Source organism: Lontra canadensis, unplaced genomic scaffold (assembly GCF_010015895.1).
Source record: "Lontra canadensis isolate GAN:19392208 unplaced genomic scaffold, GSC_riverotter_1.0 scaffold115, whole genome shotgun sequence".
NCBI classification, from domain to species: Eukaryota; Metazoa; Chordata; class Mammalia; order Carnivora; family Mustelidae; genus Lontra; species Lontra canadensis.
Window position 1 is genome coordinate 3,619,740 of NW_022631109.1, and position 22,924 is coordinate 3,642,663.

General features: G+C 36.3%; 1 protein-coding gene across 2 annotated transcripts in view; it reads left to right on the top strand.

Moving 5' to 3' along the window:
- TTC17 (tetratricopeptide repeat domain 17) overlaps window positions 1–22,924 on the top strand; it is a 121,969-nt gene that overhangs the window by 40,638 nt on the left and 58,407 nt on the right. For both annotated transcript variants that reach the window (XM_032840653.1, XM_032840654.1), the window contains exons 11-16: window positions 1,715–1,861; window positions 3,774–3,889; window positions 4,046–4,211; window positions 5,357–5,434; window positions 5,571–5,795; window positions 16,139–16,325. In XM_032840653.1, coding sequence (XP_032696544.1) covers window positions 1,715–1,861; window positions 3,774–3,889; window positions 4,046–4,211; window positions 5,357–5,434; window positions 5,571–5,795; window positions 16,139–16,325 — 919 coding nt within the window. The remainder of the gene's footprint in view (window positions 1–1,714; window positions 1,862–3,773; window positions 3,890–4,045; window positions 4,212–5,356; window positions 5,435–5,570; window positions 5,796–16,138; window positions 16,326–22,924) is intronic.

Below are 22,924 nucleotides of genomic sequence, written 5' to 3' on the forward strand. Positions count from 1 at the left end.
ATGCATGAAGTCATATACATACAATCCTAGGCTAACTAGTTGGGAAGAAATAATACATATATTTAATGATACCAGAGGGCATCTAATTGGACTGATAGCAGATAGTAAGCACAACCAGAGTTCCAAATGTCATCCAAAAGGGTGTTGGAAATGAAGTGAAGTTTATCATATCCTATTAAAACCTATCATATCTTTAATCATAGATACAGGAATTTCCAGAGATGAGCAGTTAAGATAATTAATAGATCAGAACAGCTTCTATAGGAGGACAAACGATGAAGAATTAGTACTCTTTTTTTTTTTTAAAGATTTTATTTATTTATTTGACAGAGAGAGATCACAAGTAGGCAGAGAGGCAGGCAGAGAGAGAGGGAGAAGCAGGCTCCCTGCCAAGCAAAGAGCCGGATGTGGGGCTCGATCTCAGGACCCTGAGATCATGACCTGGGCCGAAGGCAGAGGCTTAACCCACTGAGCCACCCAGGCGCCCAAGAATTAGTACTCTTTAGTCTGAAAAAACCCAGAACTCATTGAGAAAAAGAAGCAAAAATTAAGAGGCTGTTTAGGGGAGAATTAGTAATGAAGACCAAATGCTTCCCATGATTTTTGTCAACTAGTTCCTAACAGTATTCCATGTTTAGTTTTCAAACACAGTAAAGGGAGATCACACTTATACAGCTGATATTATAGCTGTCTTTTTTTTTGTTTTAAGATTATATTTCTTTATTTATGAGAGAGGGCCAGAGAGCACGAACAGGGGGAGCAGCAGAGGGAGAGGAAGAAACAGGCTCCCCATGGAGTAGGGAGCCTGATGCAAGGGTCAGTCCCAGGACCTTGGGATCATGACCTGACCCGAAGGCAGATGCTTAACTGACTAAGTCACCCAGCTGCCCCTATAGCTCCCTGTCTTAAATCCAAACATTATTTTAAGGGGGAAAAAGGGAATAATATTTACAGATGACACAGACTGAAACCAAGGTGACTTTTGGTTATCATGATGGTCTCAAGAAGACCATTTGGAAGACTCCCCTGTACTAGTGTAGCTTCAGTATTATATATCCATAAGTTGCATCTCTGTTATATAGTGAATGAATCCATTCTTTTCTACTCCCTCCCATCCTGGTCCCATTCCCTTATCTAACAATGTTTTAGAAATAAACAGGAATTGGGGTATCCCCTAAGAATATCAAGCATTGATTTACCTTGGTTTGGAGGGAGGCTATATTTATATTGGGATTTGATTTGTATAATGGTTATAATGCCTAAGTCATAGCTATATTAAACTCCTGAGAGCCCTTTTTCAAGTTCCTTGCTTCTCACACAGCACACTAATTCTACAGAGTACCGATCATTTTAGTCTAGACAGGGGAGGGCAATAATGAGCCAAACATCTTAGATAATCAGCTCATGTTTAAACTTAAAAGAGACTAAATCACAGAAGGGAAATAAAGGGACAGTTAAGAAAGGAAGAATCCATGCCATTTTTCTCATACTCCAATAAAATAGTTGATTAAAAGTTGCTCAATTATGCATTTTCTGAGAGAATAGTGTTGCAGCCTAGTTCTAAAAATGTAAAGCTCTGATTACTTTATTATTTACCTACTTTCAGATTTCCTTCTGGGTTTGAGTATTCACTGTGGTTTTGAGTTGGATTAAATCTTAATCACAACTTCTTTTCTGCTTCTAGTTTGATTCAACTTTTCTTTTCATTTTCTAGTTTGGTGAGGATTCATCAACCTCCAGTATGATGTCTGTGAACTTTGATGTTCAGGCAAATCAGAGTGATATCAGTGATTTGGTCAAGTCTTCTCCTGTAGCCCATTCCATTCTCTGGATCTGGGGCAGGGATTCTGATGCATATAGGGTGAGTGAATAAAGGATGATGAAGCACTTTTCTCAGACAAGATTTCTGAAAGCAGTGATGGTCCTTATCACTGTTGAGCTTAGCTCAGCAAACACTTAGTCAACTTCTATTAAACACAAGGCATTCTCCTAGGTAGTAGATTAGCAAGACACAGGGTCTGCCTTGAGGTCTTCTTCCCAATCAAGTGAGGCATATAGACACTCCAATTTTGGTTCAAAACTTTGGGCTCTGAGTATAATTACCAACCCTCAAAAGTTTCTAAACTTGACCTAAGTATATGTTTCTATATACAGTTGACCTTGAACAACATGGGGGCTAGAGGGGCCGACCCCCCCCCACACACACACAGTCAGAAATCTGAGTATAACTTTTTTGATTCCCCAAAAACTTAACTACTAATAGCCTACTATTGACCGAAGCCTTACTGAGAACATAAACAGTAGATTAACACTTTTTTTTATGTTGTAGGTGTTATGTATTGTATTCTTACAATAAAGTAAGCTAGAGAAAAGAAAATGTTACTAAGAAAGTCGTGAGGAAGAAAAAATACATATATAGTACTGCACTGTATTTATAAAAAAAAAAATCCACGTGTAAATGGACCTGCGTTGTTCAAAGCTGTGCTTTTCAAGGGCCGGCTATATTTCACTTTTTAATCAGCATTCTTTTATTGAGCTCCTATTTGTGCGTCAGGCTGGTACTGTGGATACGGTATGCGAGCTCTTTGCTGGACCTTGTATTCTATCAGATGATACAGATAATAAGTTAATAAATATGTATTTCTTTTTTTTAAGATTTTATTTATTTATTTGAGAGAGAGAGATAGCTCAGGCAGGGGGAGAATGGGGAGTAGCGGAGGAAGAGGGAGAAGAAACAAGTTTCCCACTGAGCAGGGCACCCGAAGTGGGATTTGATCCCAGGGCTGTGGCACTGTGACCTGAGCCAAAGGCAAATGTTTAACCGACTGAGCAATGCAAGCGCCCCAATAAATATGTATTTCTGACTAGCTAAGAAATAATTGTATGTTAGCCCATGGGGATACCAAGGTATGAGGACAGATACCATGTATTTTTTATTCAGTATTAAATTTTTAGAATTTAATCCAGTTTATATTCTATCAGAATTAATATAGCCACTTAGATTTAATTCTGTGTAAAATAAATTCCCAAAAGTTTGATAACTCCAAGATTTAAGTTTAATAAGCCTCTGATGTATCTTATTTATATTTAGAAAAATGAACATTTTACATATCAAAACAATTGTTAAACTTTGGCATTGGAAAAGAAACCATCTTAGTTCAGGGAAAAGTAGTTTTCTGTGCCAGTTTTTTAAGCTCATATATGTTTTCAGGTACAAATCATAAACTCTACTTTAAACTGGCTTAAAAGAAAATATGCCTCATATTACAGAAAGTCCAGAGATGAGAGCAAGCTTTGGGTTTGGTTGATTAAATGGGCCAGTGATACCATCAGGGACCCGTTTCTCTCCTTTTTTTTAATTTGCCATCCCCGGTATAGGTTTCATCTTAATGCTTGTCTTCCTCATGGTCCTGAGGTAACAGCCTGCAGCAACTTGGAGCAAAGTTCTTTGTTCCTATGTGGCAAAGGAGACAAAGACTGGCTTTTCTTTCTCAGAAGCCCCAAGAAAGCCTCTCCTTGTATCTCATGGGGCTCAGCCAACTTAGGCCTGCCCAACCCTGAACCAGTCTATGGTAAAGCAGGTAGAATTACTAACATAGACTAATAGTCTTCGGTAGAAGGAACATGATAGAGTCTACAACAGTGTCTACAGGTTTCTTTAAATACTAAATTGTTCAGTTATCTTAATATATTTATATTCTTTTAAAAGTTTATTTAGCATGTTGAAATATTGAATGCAAGGAAATTTATGAGAAATTTTTTCTGTTTATTAGGACAAACAGCATATTCTTTGGCCTAAAAGAGCAGATTGTGCAGAAAGCTATCCTAGAGTCCCTCTTGGCGGGGAATTACCAACATATTTTCTGCCACCGGAAAACAAAGGACTCAGGCAAGTGCTGATGGATTTGGCAAAGCACTTGATTCTGCATGATTGTCATCTGGCAGTTCTTTGAGAGCACCAGCCTTGGACTTGAAAGGTTAAGTCTTTATCTTGAAATCACCCAAACTTTGAAAATAAGAATCTTGTTCCTTTTTCTTGTGCCAGGATCCACGAACTCAACAGTGATGATTATTCTTCAGAAGAAGAGGCCCAAACCCCTGACTGTTCCATAACTGACTTCAGAAAAAGCCAGACTCTGTCCTACTTAGTCAAAGAATTAGAGGTCCGCATGGATCTGAAAGCCAAAATGCCAGATGACCATGCACGAAAAGTAAGGCTCACTTAGGCTGGTGTTCATTGCCGTCCATTCTGGGTGACTTCACAAGCCTCTTAGGTGGAACGAAAACTTGATAGAAGGCAGTTATTGAACTTGAAGTTTTTTTAAAACTGTTAAAGCATTGGTGGAATCATTAAGAAGACTTTCATGCTGTTGAAGGAGTGTCAGGGAAGTGTGCTTCAGGGCTGCTCACGCAGACCACATGAGCATTCTCTCGAATAAGAGTGCCGCAAAGATGAGCAACACAGAACTCTGTTTACTTGATGGGGCTCATCTATTGGGGGCCATTCTGACCCCTTCAGTTTAGCTTTGCATCCTCCGAGTCTCTAGGAGTCTGTATAAATTGAAAGCTTGAAGATTCTCTTTGTGGCCTTCTCAACCCTGTGGCCTTCCGTAAGGTCCTTGGAAGTTTGTATGAATTTGTATGAATTTACAGATACTATAGATAAATTCCATTATGCATTGTACCTTAATTCCTGCTAGTTACGTATAACTAAGAGTGTTGTATTACTGACCAGAAATTCTACATTAGATACCATTCCAGAGATACAAATGAAAGATTAGTTTTTTGCAGAGAAAACAGACCATCACAATAACCTTTTTAAAACTTAATTTTAAAACTGTGAACAGTTACTACTGACGGTCAACAAACATTTACTGAGGCGGAAAACATTATGTACCAGGCACTGTTTGGATTGCTAGGAAAGATAAATAGACCATGACCCCCACCTTAGAGTTACTCACAGTTACACACGTGTTGCAAGAACATAGCATAGTTGCAGATCCAGTGGTTTTCCAGCTAGGAAAGATAGAAGGTTTTTGTTGCCATTGGGTATTACATGCTGTTGTCTTTTGAATAATTTCTCTTTTGATTTTGGATACTTAGGTTGACTTTAAGGGGTATGTGTATGTGGTATACATCTTGTAACGTGTTTTAGTTAGAGGGAACTAGGGCTTTCATGTAAGCAGGTCAACACCTGTTGGTGATGACCTCATGTTTTATATATATAAATACATGATTATAAATGTCTATTCAAATTAGCTGTTCCTGAGGAGCTCAAGACTGCTATCTATAGAATTTTCTCAAATGTCTTCCCTCTTATTTTCAATTGAGTCAGTCTTCCTTTTGATGTTTTCAGATTTTGCTTTCCCGTATTAATAACTATACTATCCCAGAAGAAGAAATTGGGTCATTCTTATTTCATGCTATTAATAAGGTAAGTCTCCTGCTTTAGACAGCTGAAATTTAAATGCTTAGTATTTGTAATTAAAAATTAAAATGCATGCATTAAAAATCCTTGTTAGAACTAGTACTGTATTCTTTTGGCAACTGAGGTATTTTGGGTTTTTCAGCCAAATGCCCCCGTCTGGCTGATACTCAATGAAGCTGGACTCTACTGGAGAGCAGTAGGAAACAGCACTTTTGCTATTGCCTGTCTTCAGAGAGCTTTGAATTTGGCTCCACTTCAATACCAGGACATTCCTCTTGTGAACTTGGCCAACCTTTTGATTCACTATGGTCTCCATCTTGATGCCACTAAACTGCTCCTTCAAGCTTTGGCCATCAATAGCTCTGAGGTAAGGTTTTATGTTTCTCTATAGCTCCACATACTATGTGGAGGTAACTCAAATTCAGGGTACAATTTGTATTTTTCTGGGGAAGGCATAAAAAAAAGTCTCACGTATATCAGAGTATAGTTTGCATACTTTAGGATGACATAAAGCAGATTTTGTTTTGTCTTATTTTTGATGTGTTTTTTGTATTGATTTATTTTGTACAAATGTAAAATCGTGCTAATCACATTTTTCTGTATCTTCTTGTTTTTATTCCCAGATATATCTTAGATATATTTAATTTATTTTCTTTAATTTTCATTCCACTTTAGCTAACATACAGTGTTATATTAGTCTCAGGTGTACAATGCAGTGATTCAAAGCTTCCATACATCCCCGGGTGCTCATCACAAGTGCCCTCCTTCATCCCATCTCCTGTTTCAGGTGCCTCTGCCCTCTGCCCACCTCTGCTCTGGTAACCATCAGTTTGTTCTCTGTAACTAAGAATCTGTTTCTTGGTTTGTGTGTGTGTGTCTCTCTCTCTCTTTTTATTTCCTTTGCTGCTTTTGTTTCTTAAATTCAATGTATGAGTGAAATCACAAGGTATTTGTCTTTCTGTGTCTTATTTCACTTAGTACTATACTCTCTAGCTCCCTCCATGTCATTGCAAATGACACGATTTCATTCTTTTTTATGGCTGAATAATACTTCATTGTGTGTGTGTGTGTGTGTGTGTGTGTGTGTGTGTGTGTATACCACATCTTTTTTATCCATTCATCTATCGATGAACCATAGAGCTTCTTCCGTATCTTGGCTATTGTAAATAATGCTGCTGTAAACAAAGGGGTGCATTTATCCTTCTGAATTAGTGTTTTTGTCTTCTTTGGATAAATACCCAGTAGTGTGTTTACTGGATCATAGGGTAGTTCTTTTTTTTTTTTTTAAGTTTTATTCCTTTATTTGAGAGAGAGAGCATGAGTGGGAGGGGCAGAGGGAAAAGGAGAGAGAGAATCTCAAGCCAACTCTGTGCTGAGCGTGGAGCCTGATGCAGAGCTCGATTTCACTACCCTGAGATCATGACCTGAGCTGAAACCAAATGTCAGTCACTTAACCAGACTGCCACCCAGGCGCCCCAGGAGTTCTATTTTTAATGTTTTTTTTTTTCCAAATTTTTATTTAAGTTCTAATTAGTTAACATACAGTGTAATACTAGTTTTAGGAGTAGAATTTAATCACATTCAACACAATAGGTATTAAGCCCTCCTTAATACCTATCACCCATTTACCCATTCCCCGCCTACCGCCCCTCCATCAATCCTCAGTTTGTTCTCTATAGTCTCTTTTATGGTTTGCTTCCCTCTCTTTTTTCCCCTTCCCATATGTCATCTGTTTTCTCTAATTCCACATAAGAGTGAAATCATATGGTTTTTTTTTTCTTTCTCTGACTAACTTCACTTAGCATAATACACTCTAGCTTCATCCATGTCCTTGCAAATGGCAAGACTTCTTTTTGATGGCTGAGTAATATTCCACTGTATTTATGACTCCATCTTCTTTATCCATTTATCAGTTGGTGGACATTTGGGTTCTTTCCTTAATTTGCCTGTCGTTGATAATGCTGCTGTAAATGTCAGGGAGCATGTGCCCCTTCGAGTCAGTATGTTTGTAGCCTTTGGGTAAGTACCTAGTAGTACAGTTGCTGGGTCATAGGATAGTTCTATTTTTACCTTTTTGAGAACTTCCATACTGTTTTCCAGAGTGGCTGCATTATTTCACTTTCCCGCCAACAGAGTGAGGGGTTCCCCTTTCTTTGTATCCTTGCCAGCATCTATTATTTCCCATGTTGTTAATTTTAGCCATTCTGACAAGCGTGAGATGGTATCTCTTCATGGTTTTGATTTGTATTTCCCTGATGATGAGTGATGTTGAACATCTTTTCATGTATCTGTTGGCCATCTAGATGTCTTATTTGGAAAAATAGCTGTTCATGTCTTCTGCCTATTTTGTAATTGTATTTATTTTTAGTATTGAGTTGTATAGGTTCTTTATATATTTTGAATATTAACCCTTTATCAGATATGTCATTTGCAAATACCTTCTCCCATTCCATAGGTTGACTTTTAATTTTGTTGATTATTTCCTTCACTATACAGAAGCTTTTTATTTTGATGTAGTCCCAATAGTTTATTTTTGTTTTTAATTCCCTTTGTCCCAGGAGACATATCTATAAAAACATCTAGGAATTCTATGTTTTCAGGTCTCACATTTAGGTCTTTAATCCATTTTCAGTTTATTTTTGTGTGTGGTGTAAGAAAGTAGTCCGGTTTTATTACTATTTACTGACCAGTTTTTCCAACACCATTTGTTGAAAACTATCTTTTTTCGATTAGATATATTCTGTCCTGATTTAATGAGATTAACCATATAATTGTAGGTTAATTTTTGGGTTTTCTGTTCTGTTCCATTGATCTGTATATCTGTTTTTGTGCCAGTACCATTATGTTTTGATTAGTACAGTTTTGTACTGTAACTTGACATCCAGAATTGTGATGCTTCCAGCTTTGCTTTTCTTTTTCAAAGTTGCTTTGGCTATTCAAGGTCTTTTGTGGTTCCATATTAATCTTGGGATTTTTTTGTTCTAGTTCTGCAAAAAATGCTGTTGGTGTTTTGATAGGGATTTTATTCAATGTGTAGATTGCTTTGGGTAGTATAGACATTTTAACAATGTTTTTTCTTCCAATTCATGACTGTGGGATTTCTTTCCATTTGTTTGTGTTCTCTTCAATTTCTTTCATTAGTGTTTTACAGTTTTCAGAGTATAGTTCTTTCACCTCTTTGGTTAGGTTTATTCATAGGTCTTATTTTTGGTACGGCTGTAAATGGGATTGTTTTTTCAATTTCTCTTTTTCCTCCTTCATTATTAGTAATGCAACAAATTTCTGCACATTGATTTTATATCCTATGATTTTACTCCGTTTTACTCAATTCACTTAACAGTTTTAGTAATTTTTTGGTGGAATCTTTAGGCTTTTCTATATATGGTATCACATCATCTGCAAATAGTAAAACATTTTACTTCTTCCTTACCGATTTGGATTCCTTTTATTTCTTTTTGTTGTCTGATTACTGAGACTAAGACTTCCAGTACTATGTTGAATAAAAGTGGTGAGAGTGGACATCCTGTCTTGTTCCTGATGTTAGGGGAAAAGTTCTGTTTTTCCCCATTGAGGGTGATGTTTATGGTGGGTTTTTCATATATGCCCTTCATTATGTTGAGGTGTGTTCCCTCTAGACCTGCTTTGTTGAGGACTTTTATCATGAATGGATGTTGTACTTTGTCAAATGCTTTTTCTGTATTTATTGAAATGATCATATAATTTTTATCCTTTCTCTTAACTGATGTGTTGTATCACATTGATTGATATGTGAATATTGAATCACCATTGTATCCTGGGAGTAAATCACATTTGATTGTGATGAATGATTTTTGTTAATGTATTGTTGGATTCAGTTTGTTAGTATTTTGTCGAGGATATTTGCACCTATGTTCATCAGAAATATTGGCCTATAGTTCTCTTGTGTCATTTCTTTATTTATTTATTTATTTATTTATTTTTAAAGATTTTATTTATTTATTTGACAGACAGAGATCACAAGCAGGCAGAGAGGCAGGCAGAGAGAGAGGAGGAAGCAGGCTCCCTGCTGAGCAGAGAGCCCGATGCGGGGCTCGATCCCAGGACCCCGAGATCATGACCCGAGCCGAAGGCAGCAGCTTAACCCACTGAGCCACCCAGGCGCCCCTCATTTCTTTATTTTAAATGAGTGAAATTTATAATTATGTGGTTAATTTATTTTTAGGAACTTACGTTTAAATAAGAATGACACAGCTGCTAAAAATATACTGCCACTTTTTTTGTCAGTCTGAAACATCTGGTTCTTTATCCTACTCATCATAGTATGCCTGCTGCTTAATATTATATTGTTTTACAACTTTAATTTATAGATATCTTTATATCAACCAAGCCAGAGCATAGTTTAAAGGTCGCATTGATAAGAATAGATAGATGGGTTAATATTCATGCCCTGAACCTCCCACATGCAGCCCATGGAGTTAATCACTGCTGTGTCGTTAATTACTCTAGTTCATAATTTCTGAGGTGCAGCTTCTCTGAAATAAGGATGCGTGTTACAATTGATGACAACCTGGGTTTGATGAAATACAGTTATAGTAAATATACAATTAAATTGCTCTTATACCTAGTATTTAAATGTTCATAAGTTTTATATCCAAAAAAAATTTATTTATTTTAAAAGATTTTATTTATTTATTTGAGCAAGAGCACAAGCAGGGGGAGAAGCAGAGGCAGAGGGAGAAGGCTTCCCACTGAGAGGGGAGCCCCATGCAGGGCTCCATCCCAGTACCCTGAGATCATGAAGTGAGCTGAAGTCAGATGCCCAATGGACTAAGCCACCAGGTGCCCATCCAAAAAAAACTTTTAAAAGAAGTGTGCATGAGTGCTTTAGGTTTGTTTGTGACATTTCAGAACTAATTTTTTAAGTATGAGAAGAAAATACTGCCTGTTGAGAATTTCCCTTGAAATACACAAATTCCAAGTAGATTTAAGCCAAAGTTTACAGTTGCTATACTGTACAACAGGCCTGGTGCCAAAAAAGTATATCAGATATTTACCAAATGTTTTTTTGTGGGCCAAAAGCTGGGGGGCGGGTGCAGGTACAGTGGGAACAGATGCTATATATGGGATGTGATGATCGGGCCCCCAAAGGCTCACCTCAGCTGTGTTCCCCTGATACTTATTTCACTTTCTGTTGTCACCAGCAAAGGCAATGAGGCAGTATTCCTCTGAAGAAAAAAGAGCTCCTTTAGAGATTAACTGCCTTTCTATATTTGAAAATTACACTAAAATTTCAGTTGTTAAATACTGTGGTGCTACAGTAATAGTCAAAAGAGAAATCAGTGGATCAGAATATATACCACAAAAATGCACCTTAGTCAGCAAGCACCCTTCCCTCAACTATCAACATTTGGAAAGTCCTGTAAGTTTTTCTTCTATTCAAATATTTCATAGTGTTGCAACACTGTTGCACTGGCGATCTTCAAAAGTTACTATATAAATAAGTTTTATTACCACATAGTTTTTAGTAGCCATCATTAATGGCTGCTTTTGAATTTGTATATCACAGCGTACTCCTCAGTTGTTGAATGTTTAGGTTGCTGACAGTGCCTACCTATTACCAATAATGGTTTTCTGCATAAGGTTTTTTCTGCATTCCACGTAATTTTCTTAGGAAAGATGCCTAGCAGTGGGATTACTAAGTCAATGAGTATTTTGATGGCTTTGATACAAAATGCCAAACCTCTACCAAAAGATTTGGGCCAATTACATTGCCATCATCAAGGTCGGAAAATATTCATTTCATCTGTAGCTTCCCCAGAATTTGGCAATTGAACTAATTGCTAACTTTTGTTATTGTTTACTAAAGCCAGGCACCATACTGATCCCTTTACATGTGTTGACTCATTTAATCCTCACAATAACCCTGCGAGATAGAATTTGCCCATTTGATAAAGAAACGGGCAAAGGGATTTACCAGAAGTCTCAAAGTTGGATTTATTTGAACTCCGGGAGATTGGCCACAGCACTCACACCCTTTGGCCATGCCACAACTGACTTAACATTTGTAAAACAAGTGTACTTTAAAAAATATCTCTCTTACGTTGTAACATAAATTTCTTTATCCTTTAATTGCGTTTTTATTTTCTTATTTTAATTTTTTCTGAAGATTTTATTTATTATTTTTTTAAGTAATCTCTACACTGAAGGTGGGGCTTGAACCTATAATCCTGAGATAGAGCCGCATGCTCCACAGACTGAGCCAGCCACGCATCCCTTTAATCGTATTTTTAAAATAAAAGTTTTTGTATGCACTTTGCCCATTTTGTTCGAATTTAGATTTTTTTTATTTTATACAAACTCTTTATACAAAATCTTTAACTCCATCATACATGAAAAATTTTTTCTCTTTTTTTTTTTTTTTGTCTTCTCTCTCTCTTTTTTAAAGATTTTATTTATTTATTTGACATACAGAGATCACAAATAGGTGAGGGGAGGGAGCCGGCTCCCCGCTGCGCAGAGAGCCCACTGTGGGGCTCGATCCCAGGACCCTGGGATCATGACCTGAGCCAAAGGCAGAGGCTTTAACCCACTGAGCCACCCAGGTGCCCTGCTTTTTTCTTCTCTTTTAAAAATACCCTTCAACTTGCCCATCTTTTCTCTTTTGATTTTTATTGTTCGATTTAAGGTATCACAAGAAATTTGAAAGCAATTAGTTCTATTTTGTCTTTGCTGTCTATTACTTGTCTTTAAATAACTGACTCAAATACGGTAAAATATTTTCCTATGTTGCCTTTGAGACCATTTGAAGTTTTAGGTTTTACATTTAGGTTTGTGAACCATTTCAAGTTAAATTTTTTTTGTAATACAAAGTGGAGATTCATCAAAGTTCATATCACATAGACATCTGGTTGTTCCAGCACCACATCTTGAGAACCCTGTCATTTCCCTCTTGAGTCACCTGTCAGGTTTGCTCTGAACCGCAGATCCTTTATCCAGCAGCTTACTTGACCGTCTCCACGTGGATGTCTAAAACACACTTTAGAACTAAAGGCCAAAACTAAGCTCCTTTACATTGTTCCAGTCTTTTCTTCTCTGTCTTTCCCATTTCAGGAAACAGTATAGCTAGTAGTTTAGGATAAAAACTTGGAGCCGTCCTTCACACCTTTTTTCCTCCCTCAGGGTAAATTCAGTGTATTAACTTACCTTGCTGATATTTTCAAAATATACCCAGAATTGCAGTTTATCTCCACTGCTTTCTGATCCAATATACCATTATGTTTTCTGAATTATTTCATTAGTCTCCGGCCTAACTTCTCTGCTTTTGGCATTTGTCCCCCTGTAGTCTATTCATAGCAATCAGTAAGATCCTTGTGAAAGGTCATATGTTGTCATTTGTTCAAATCTCCGCAATGGTTCTCCACGTAACTCATAATAAAAGACAAGAATTTATAATAGTGTAGAAGGGCTTACATGACTTTGTTACTTTGGTGACTTCATCCCCATGAAATCATCCCTTTGCTCATTCTGTTCTAGCCTCACTTACCTCTGCATTTCCTTGAACATACTAGGTATGCTCAGTTAAGCACCCACCTCCCACCTCAGCCTCTTTGAACCTTCTATTTTCTCTCTTTGGATACTTCACTCCACCAAGACTCTTCATAGCTTGCCTCGTCTCCTTTGAAATCCTTTAAAATATTGACTTCTCAGTAGGTCTTTCCCTTCCTCCAGTATTTAAAACGGCATTCTGTTCCATAAAACAGTAGTAAAAACTCAGTTATTTTCCGGATGCACTGATGAAAATTCATTTTTTTCCCAAAATACTAATGAGTTTATCTCAATATAAGATATTTGCACAACCATCATTCTGGTCATAGGAATAAATGTTTTGTTTCCTTATGTGAAAATATAAAGACACTTTGAAATCCAAATATGGGATTTAATTGCATCTGGGTATGAACCACAAAGTAAGATTTTAAATGTAATCTGAGAGCTACTTAGATTATGCCTCTGTGATATGGAATGTTTTGTACACCTTGGCTTGGTTATAGTGAGATATTGTGGATGACCTAACAGCCTGAATCAGGGGCGCCTGTGTGGCCCAGTTGTTAAGCATCTGCCTTCGGCTCAGGTCATGATCCCAGGGTCCTGGCATCGAGCCCTGCATCAGGCTCCCTGCTCAGCAGGAAGCCTGCTTCTCCCTCTCCAACTTCCCCTTCTTGTATTCCCTCTCTTGCTGTCTCTCTCTCTCTCTGTGTCAAATAAATCAATAAAATCTTAAAAAAAATAAATAAATAAATAACAGCCTGAATCAAAAGCAAGTAGTTAGAAGGGGGGAAAAAAAAAAAGCAAGTAGTTGCATAAATCATAGGTATTGCTTTTCATAGGGATATACTGTACAGTTTGAAAAATAAAACGTTCTTAGATCCTTTAAAATATTTTTAATGATAAAATAAGTGTAGAAAAAATGGTTTGTACACAAGCAAATACAAATTAACAAGCATAGGTGTATTTCAACTAAAAGGACCTAAACTGCATATGTAGGGCTGCTTATAAAAACAGTCTCAACAAACAGTTGGAAAATAGAATACAAAAACTATTTATAATAACGAACAAGATATCTAGAAATAAATTTAAAGGAAGATATATAAGAGTTCTATACTGGATTGCAAAATATTGCTAAGACAAAGTAGACCTAAATAGGTGAAGAGACATTTTACTCATGCATTGGAGGGTTTCAATATTGTTAAGATGTAAGTTCTCTCCAGAATTGATTTATAGATTTAATCCTGAACTCCCAGTGATTGCATGTATATGTGTGTGTAAATGGATAAATTGATTCTAAAATCTACACAGAAATGGATCTAGAGTAGCCAGAAAATTTGCAGGTGAGGGGAAGAAAAAAACAGTGGGAAGGCTTCTATTACTATATTTCAGGACTTGCTATAATTAGGTCAGTATGGTATTGGCACAAGGATACTCAAACATATCAATAAAACATAAGAGAAAAATTAGAAGTACCCCCCGTATATATGGTTACTTGATTTATGACAAAGGTATACCAGTAGTTCAGGGCAATGGGGACACCTGGTGGTTCTTCAGTAAGTAATGCTGGAATACTTGGATATCCCTGTGGAAAAAGAAATGAACCTTGACTCCTCCCTCACTTCATACACAGAATTAAGTTGAGGTGGATCATGTACCAGAATGTGAAACATGAAATAATAAAGCTTGATGAAAAAATAAGGGACAGTCTTCATGATGTTATAGTAGGCAAACATTTAAAAAAGCTCTAACTGTAAAATACATATTTGTATAAATATATATTTTACATATACATATTCATGTATATATCTATAAACAGAACTTCATCAAAAGTAAGAATGTCTTTTTATCAGAGATACTAATAAAATAATAAAAGGCAAACCCCAGACTGGGAGAAGATATTTGCGATAAATATTTCCAACAAAGGACCCATATCCGGTACATATATAAAGAGTTCCTTCAAATCAGTAAGGAAAAGACAACCTGTGGTTGTTTTCTTTTTTTAATGGGGAAAACAAAAGGCACTTCAGAAATGAGGATATCCAAATGGCCATAAGCACATGACAAAATATTCACCAGTACTAACCAAGGAAATACAAACTGAAACCACACTGAGATGCTACTTCGTTATTTCTCTAAAACAGCTAAATTTAAAGGACTGATAGTACTAATAGATTCTCATACTTCCTGGTAAGAGTGTAAATTTGTACATCCCAGGAGTTAGAAAACTCCTTGGTTGTGGGACGCCTCGGTGGCACAGTCAGTTAAGCACCCAACTCTTGGTTTTGGCTCAGGTTGTGATCTCGGGGTTGTGGAATTGAGCCTCACCTCAGAGCCCACACTCAGTTCAGAGTCTTTTTGTCCCTCTCCCTCCCCCTTGCACCTACCCCCATTCATCCTCTCTGTCTCAAATAAATAAATAAAAATCTTAAAAAAAAAACCTGGTTGTATCTTATAAAACTAAATATATGCCTGCCCTAAGACCCCCTGCTGAGTATATATCCAAGGAAAATGAGCAAATATGTCTATCAAAAGGTAGTTGCAAGAATGTTCATAGTAGCTTTATTTGTCATAGCCCCAAACTGGAAACAGTCCAAATGCTTATAAGTAGGAGAATGAACAAACAAACTATGTATTCACATGGTAGACATTACACATCAATTAAAAAAAATAATAATAAACTACTATACACAAAAAGCATTCAGTTTTGTAAACCTTAGATATTGTATTGAGTAAAAGAATCTACAAAAGCATACAGATTATATATACATGGAAGGGAACATGCTGTTTGATTGCATGTATATGAGGTTTCAGGACAGGCAGAGCTAATTTATGGTGCTAGAACGTAACAACACTGGTTGCATCTGGGATTTGGGTTGGGTTGCCCAAGGGAATCCTTTGGAGTCTTAGAAACATTCTAAACGTTTTATATCTTGAGATGAGAGGTTGTTACAGGGATATATACACATATAAAAATTCACTGATCTATATACTTTAGTGTATATTACACTTTATTTTTTATTTTAGTAAAAGGGTAAAATTGTGGAATTGGCTGATTTAAATAAAATGGACAGTTAACCATTAACTATTATGAGATAACCTAAAAGAAGCCAAAAGACGTATACTTCAAAAGTTTTGTAACTCTCAGGAAATATTAATTCACTAACATTTTTCTAATTTTTTTTTCAGCCCCTGACCTTTTTGAGCCTGGGAAATGCTTACCTTGCTCTGAAGAATATCAGTGGGGCACTTGAGGCCTTTAGACAGGCTTTGAAATTAACGACCAAATGCCCAGAATGTGAAAACAGCCTGAAGTTGATACGCTGTATGCAGTTTTATCCTTTTCTGTACAACATCACCTCTTCTGTTTGCAGTGGTAAGAAGCTGTTAAATGCTGACAAAATAATGAGCTCAACCAGGGTTCCTGTTCTGATCAGCAGAACACAGAAAATGATTTTCTCTGTTTTTCCCAGGGATTTTACATCACTAGTATAATTCTACATACATCAGAAGGAAATTAATTCATTACTTACATATATATGCCTTAGGGTATTGTGTCTAATTCTGTCCTGGAACCCGTTGAAAAAGGCTGACTAAAGTGTATTCAACTGAGATTGATAGATGTGAGAGTTTTTTCTCTCCCCAGAATCTATGATGTTTCTTAATGACTGATATTCATGATAAAGGATATATTTCATATGTGTATATATATATATATATATATATATTCATATATATATCCATCCATATAGACAACCTGCAATAAGATTTAAAGATCTGATCCTTATTCACTGAAATATACCCCCTTGCTTTTCAGTGAAGATGATCCAGATCTTGACTGCACTTTAAAGTAGTCCCCTGACACTGAGGGGTATCGTCTTGCATACTTCCACTTTCTCCAACAGCCACCAGTATATATATACACACATACATATACATACACATACACACACACACACACACACATACACACCTGTGCAGAAGTGTATTCATCTGGGTAAAAAATTATTTGTTGAGTCAATAGCTATCTGAACTCTTGTAAATTCATCAGTTAGAACTCCTTAAGGATTCCATTATGTTTATTTATTTGTTTAATTTTCACTATAAGAATAAAAAACCTTTGGCTTGAGCTAGGAGAGGTGAGGTTTACGTCTATGTGGACCCTCAGGACCTTGCTGTTGTAGAACACACCATGGGTGCTTTGTTAATGCTCAGATCAGATTGTAATATTCGAGCAGAGCATTATCAGTCCATCTGCTTCACTGAAGGAAAATATACATCCTGCAAATGGTTTTCCATTCACTGTGCTAGACTGCCTTGGGATCTTATTGAAATGATAGACAGTAAGTAGTGTACATTTTTAAGTATCAGAGCCCAATTTTTTAGTGGAGAAACTAAAAATCTAGTAGCAGCAAAACTCCATTGCTCAGTTGTGGATAAGAACTAAGCACAATCTGGAGTTGCTTGCATGAGTGCGGAAGGCCTAAGTGTGTCAGCAACGCAACAGTGCATAGCTGAGCGATGCAACAGAGTCCTGCAGACTCATGTCTGAGCCTTAGCTCTGCCGTTACGGTGTTTCTGATCCCCGTAAAGTAGCTTCCATCCTCATCTATAAAATGAAAGGGAAAATCTATGCCATAGACCTGTTGGTAGGATTAAGTAAGATCCTTATCACATGATAGGTATTGGGTAAAAGTAAGCCATTAGAAATTCATAATAAGTACAAAATAGTTCCACCTTAAAGGTGCGAGTTATGGATCTTTATCTTCGTATTTAATTCCAGAAAATATGTTGTGGTCTCTTAAATTCCCTAGATTACCTAACAATAGCCTTGTAAACAGAATTTCACTTTTTTCAATGAGCTGCTTTTATTAATAGTCTCTCATATTTTTTTACCTGCTTTCATCTCCTTCGCCCCTCTTGATGTCTTTGTTATTGGAAAGAAAAGTTTTGTGTATATATATAGTGGCCCTCTTCTAAAAAGCCTTTTTGCTAATATTACTTTACATGCTTTTGCTTAGGATTTCAGTTTCTTGAAATTTATTATTATTTTATGTCAGTCACGTCAAGAGAAGGAATTCAGTTGTCTCAAACTTCTTCCCCAGAGCACAATTTCAACTAGCCCAGGAAACTAATAACCTGAAACCAATCTACGAAGTTGTAGTATCTTAATATTTAGTTGTCCAGGTATCCCACAGATATTATTACTTGATCTAAGACAATAAAAGAAAGTAATTTGACTTGGGAAGAGGGAATATTTTTTTAGTTGTTTCAGAGAGAGCTCTGGAACAAATTTTTTTAATTTAGCCCCTTTTATGTTGCGATTAATTACTTTAGAAGAGAATCCACCATCTGCTAACTACTGATACCGCCTGATGGAAATGTATGCTATAGCATTTTCTAAGTTGACAACTTCATCGACATACTGAGTTCATTTCTGTATTGATTTTTCTCTTTGACAGTGTTTTTACATTACTGTTTCCACAGGAATCCTGTACATTTGCATTTACTTTGCTGAGTTCCAGCTTTGAAAAGCTGAAACTTCAAAGCAACAAGTATCTCCTTGAACTTGAACTTCTTGTATTTGAAAACCCAGTTTAATCTCCTTTATCTCTGAGCTTTACTAAATGGTTGAGGACAAAAAAGAGAAAACCCTGTGAATAGTGGTTAGCATTTCTGTACCTTCAGATGATTGTCTGCCTTTTGCTTTTTCACTTTTGCAATATTGAAATAATTTTTAAATATTGAAATAACTTCATAAGTTATCCTACTTGTCTGAGACATTATCTTTCTGAAGTTTTTATTGTGACAGTATGAAGTTTTCAAGATATCAACAAGGCTTATGATTCTTTTTCCATATAGTAATCAAGGAATTCATGTTGATTTTTATTAGAGAATTTCAGCTGCCCTTACCCTCACCATCCCAACCTAAGTCATTACTTTATGAAAGTCTGTTTGAAAAGCTACCATTTAAGGGGCGCCTGGGTGTCTCAGTGGGTTAAAGCCTCTGCCTTCGGCTCGGGTCATGATCCCAGGGTCCTAGGATCGAGCCCCACATCAGGCTCTCTGCTCAGCAGGGAGTCTGCTTCTCCCTCTCTCTCTGGCTTTTTCTCTGCCTGCTTGTGATCTCTATCAAATAAATAAATAAAATCTTAAAAAAAAAAAAAAAGAAAAGCTACCATTTAAAAAAAAGCTATTTAAAAGCTTTACAGATATGCTTTTCTTCAAGCTCAAAAATAACTAATTACTCTTAGAAAACATTTCTTTAATAATTTTCTGACCATTATTGTTAGTCTTTAACAAATTATTGTTCCATGTTAGTAACTGTTTTTACAGCCGCTATAACATAGTATAATCTCTTGGATGATATGAACTTAATGCTAAAATTGTAGGCATAGGCAGTCTGTTAACTTGAGCAAGTATTTTTTTGCTTTTCATATGTAATCATGGAATTTTTCACACAGATTTTCAGTGTATGCTTCTTGGAATGTTTGCACAGGTACTTCGTTCAACTTAAAAATACACAATCACTGTGCTTACAAAATGTTTCCACTTGTAAAGGCTTTATAGCCAAAAACTGTGTCAATGCATAATTATTTATCTGACAGTTTTTCTAAACTTCTGTTGACTACCATGTGTTAGGTGTATGTTCTTATATAGAAAGTACTTGACATCATCTCTTTCTCTCTCCTTTGAATAGCTTTTAATAAATTCTTCTCTTTTATAGGTAGTTTTATATCAGCACCCTAGTTTCTTTTTTTTTTTTTTTAAAGATTTTATTTATTTATTTGACAGAGAGATCACAAGCAGGCAGAGAGGCAGGCAGAGAGAGGAGGAAGCAGGCTCCCTGCTAAGCAGAGAGCCCCATGCGGGGCTCGATCCCAGGACTCTGAGATCATGACCTGAGCCGAAGGCAGTGGCTTAACCCACTGAGCCACCCAGGCGCCCCAGCACCCCAGTTTCAACGATGCTGGGAAGGAAAGCTTTAATAGATTGATTTTTAAATTGTCTACTCTTGAGCTAACTATTAAAAGAGAGGCTAGCACTTTCAGTTTTGATTAAACATTTATTGTGGCAGTTTTGAAATACATGCATTTTACCACATTTAATGGTTTGTTATTTCACAGTTTATCTTAAGTAGAACTGAATGTGCCACTTTAACAAACCCATTCTTCAATAACAACATACTTGGCCCTTTATAAAGTAAAATGGAATCTGTTTAGTAAACTTGCAGTGCTTTCGAGTATAAGTAAGTTCTTTTCAGTGCCCAGTACTAAAAAAGGACTTTTCTTTTAACTGGAAACAATATAGGTGTCAGAAAGAATGAAACTTTATGAAGTAATGATTATCTTCTCTAAGGACCAAAAATGGAAAATAAATTTTAGTAACAATATAAGCAGAATGATTAAATATTGAATCTGTCAAGAAGTCCAGAAAAATACACTTAATGGATTTTACTCCAAAATATTTTCTAAGTACTTTTTCCTTCAACTTCACTAATTTGCTAATCAAAAAGTTCTATCTAGCAAAGATATTTTTCTACTCTTTAAGCAGTCTAGATTATTTTATTATTATGTCTCTGATATGTATGGTTTTACTTTATTTTCAGTATTTTTCATCCAGTATTATTTTTCTTTTGTTAGGAAACATAAGAGCAATGTCCGGTCATATTTATTAGACATCAGTTACATGAGATGCTTACAGGTATGCCACTGACAATGGCTTTGGTATTTGCTGAATATAATTAAGCATCTAACCCGAATTTCTCTGGTCTTTTCATAATTCACTAAGACACATGCCCACTTAAAAATACTGACCCAGGGGCGCGTGGGTGTCTCAGTTGGTTGGGCGACTGCCTTCGACTTAGGTCATGATCCTGGAGTCCCCGGATCAATTCCCGCATCAGGCTTCCTGCTCGGCAGGGAGTCTGCTTCTCCCTCTGACCCTCTCCCTTCTCATGCTCTCTCTCTCTCTCTCCCTCATTCTCTCTCTCTCTCAAATAAATAAATAAAATCCTAAAAAAACAAAAACAAAAACTGACCCAGACCTTAAGAAATGACAGATGAATGTTGTACAGTAGGACTCAGACTTTAATATCTATCTATGCTTAGAATTTTATGCTGGTTTTTCGATAATATGTATTTGAAAGCTTTCACCACTAGAGAAAAAAAAATTTTTAACCTAATAATTTTATTTACCTAATAATTTTACTCTTACCTTTTAAATTATAAAAAGAGATAATTTCTCTCTCTTTTTATAATTTGGTTTATTACCTATAGTTTTAGTCTATGTTCTTCAACCTAAATTTCTGTAGATTTATAACTTGTGGCTTAAAGCAATTTCACCTGGAGTTTAGATTTTGAAGAAAAAGAAATCTTGCATTTTGCTGCCCTCCTGTGGACTACCCAGGATATGCTACCTGCAATTAAGACTTTGCTTTATGATATTCTTCATAAAAATTAATGAAGATGTCTGCTTTAAAAAACAAGATAAAGTCTTAAAGTTCCAGTTTTTACAGCATTTTTAATATGCTACTAGTTAGCTTCCCTCCATTTATTTCCATAAGAAGAAATAAAACTTTGGTTTAATATGCTACAGATTTCAAAATCCTTAAATGTAAGCATATCCTGCAACAAAGCCGAATATAACTCTTATGTTTTTAAGATTTTCATGTTTCTTTACTAAAAAGGGCTATAATTATTTGGTTTAGAAATTATCCTTTGACAAGTATCTATGTGGTAGAGGGGGAATAGGTAAAGGCCCCTTTTGATGAGTTTAGAAGCAAAGATTATGAGTTACTCAAGTTAAGTGTCACTCAGCGGTAGAGCCGAGATTGAAATCTGAGTCCTCTGCCTTCCAAGGCCACTGTGGTTCCTGTGCATAATTCTGTTACTCCCAATGAGTAATAACTTATTCCACTGCTATGATTGAAATAATTCATTCTTGAGACATTTTTTGTGAAGGTGGTATAATCACTGACTTTTTATGTCATCACTGAAAAGAGTTACTTCCCTGTATAAAGTGTGAACCGGAACTAGATTATGGGGGCAGTCATAACCCTAAAGGCACATCTTAAACAGTCCCTTTTGGTGTAGCTTGTCACCTTTGTCCCTCCTGAATTTTGCGTCATTAGATTGCCACACAGCCTTGGATTATACACAGATCTGGCGGCTGTACTTGCTTTTTTTTTTTTTTTTTTTTTTAATCTTTTGGGATTCCCAGCATTTAGCTTTCATGAACAAAGTGTTTACCTTTGGTTTTCATAAGAGCTTAGGACAGTAAGTCAAATTCTGATAGCCAGTGGTTTTACACTTCACCCTCTGAAAGACATTAAATATAAAATTATTCGTTTTAGTTTTCAAATACATTCTGGTTTTTGATGTGAACTTTTGAAATATTTTTTCTTTTGAGGAATGAGCCTGTTGGCCCCTGCCTAAGATCTTTCCACAGTTCTCCTCCAGTTATTATCGATTGTTAACCTGGCCAAACAGTATTTAAGAAAAAGTGAAATTTGATATGGATACAACCTTCTAAAGCAACAGAATGTTTTCTTTTAACTAAAGGAAACCGAGTGAAAAACTGCTTAGTTTTTCATTCATCTAGTAGTGTCTGCCAGGCACTATTCTAGGAACTGGAAACCAAACAGAAAAAAAATTCCAGGTCTTATGGAGCTTCATTCTACTGGAGAGAAACAGGTAGCAGATGATAGATATAATAAATTTATTTTATTATAATAAAAAAATAAACTCTTCTAACATCCTTTAGAAGATAGTGCTAAGGAGAGAATAGAGCAGGAGGTCAGCTGAGATTCAAACTGGATTGTTCAAAGAGGCCCCACTGAGAAAGTAATATTTGAGCAAAGTCTTGAAGGAGGTAAGCGTTTAGGCCCCGCAGACATACAGCATATGAGAGAGAATAGTTGTTGCAAAGGCTTTTGCAAGGAATAGCAAGAAGGCCTGTATGGTTGCAGTGGAC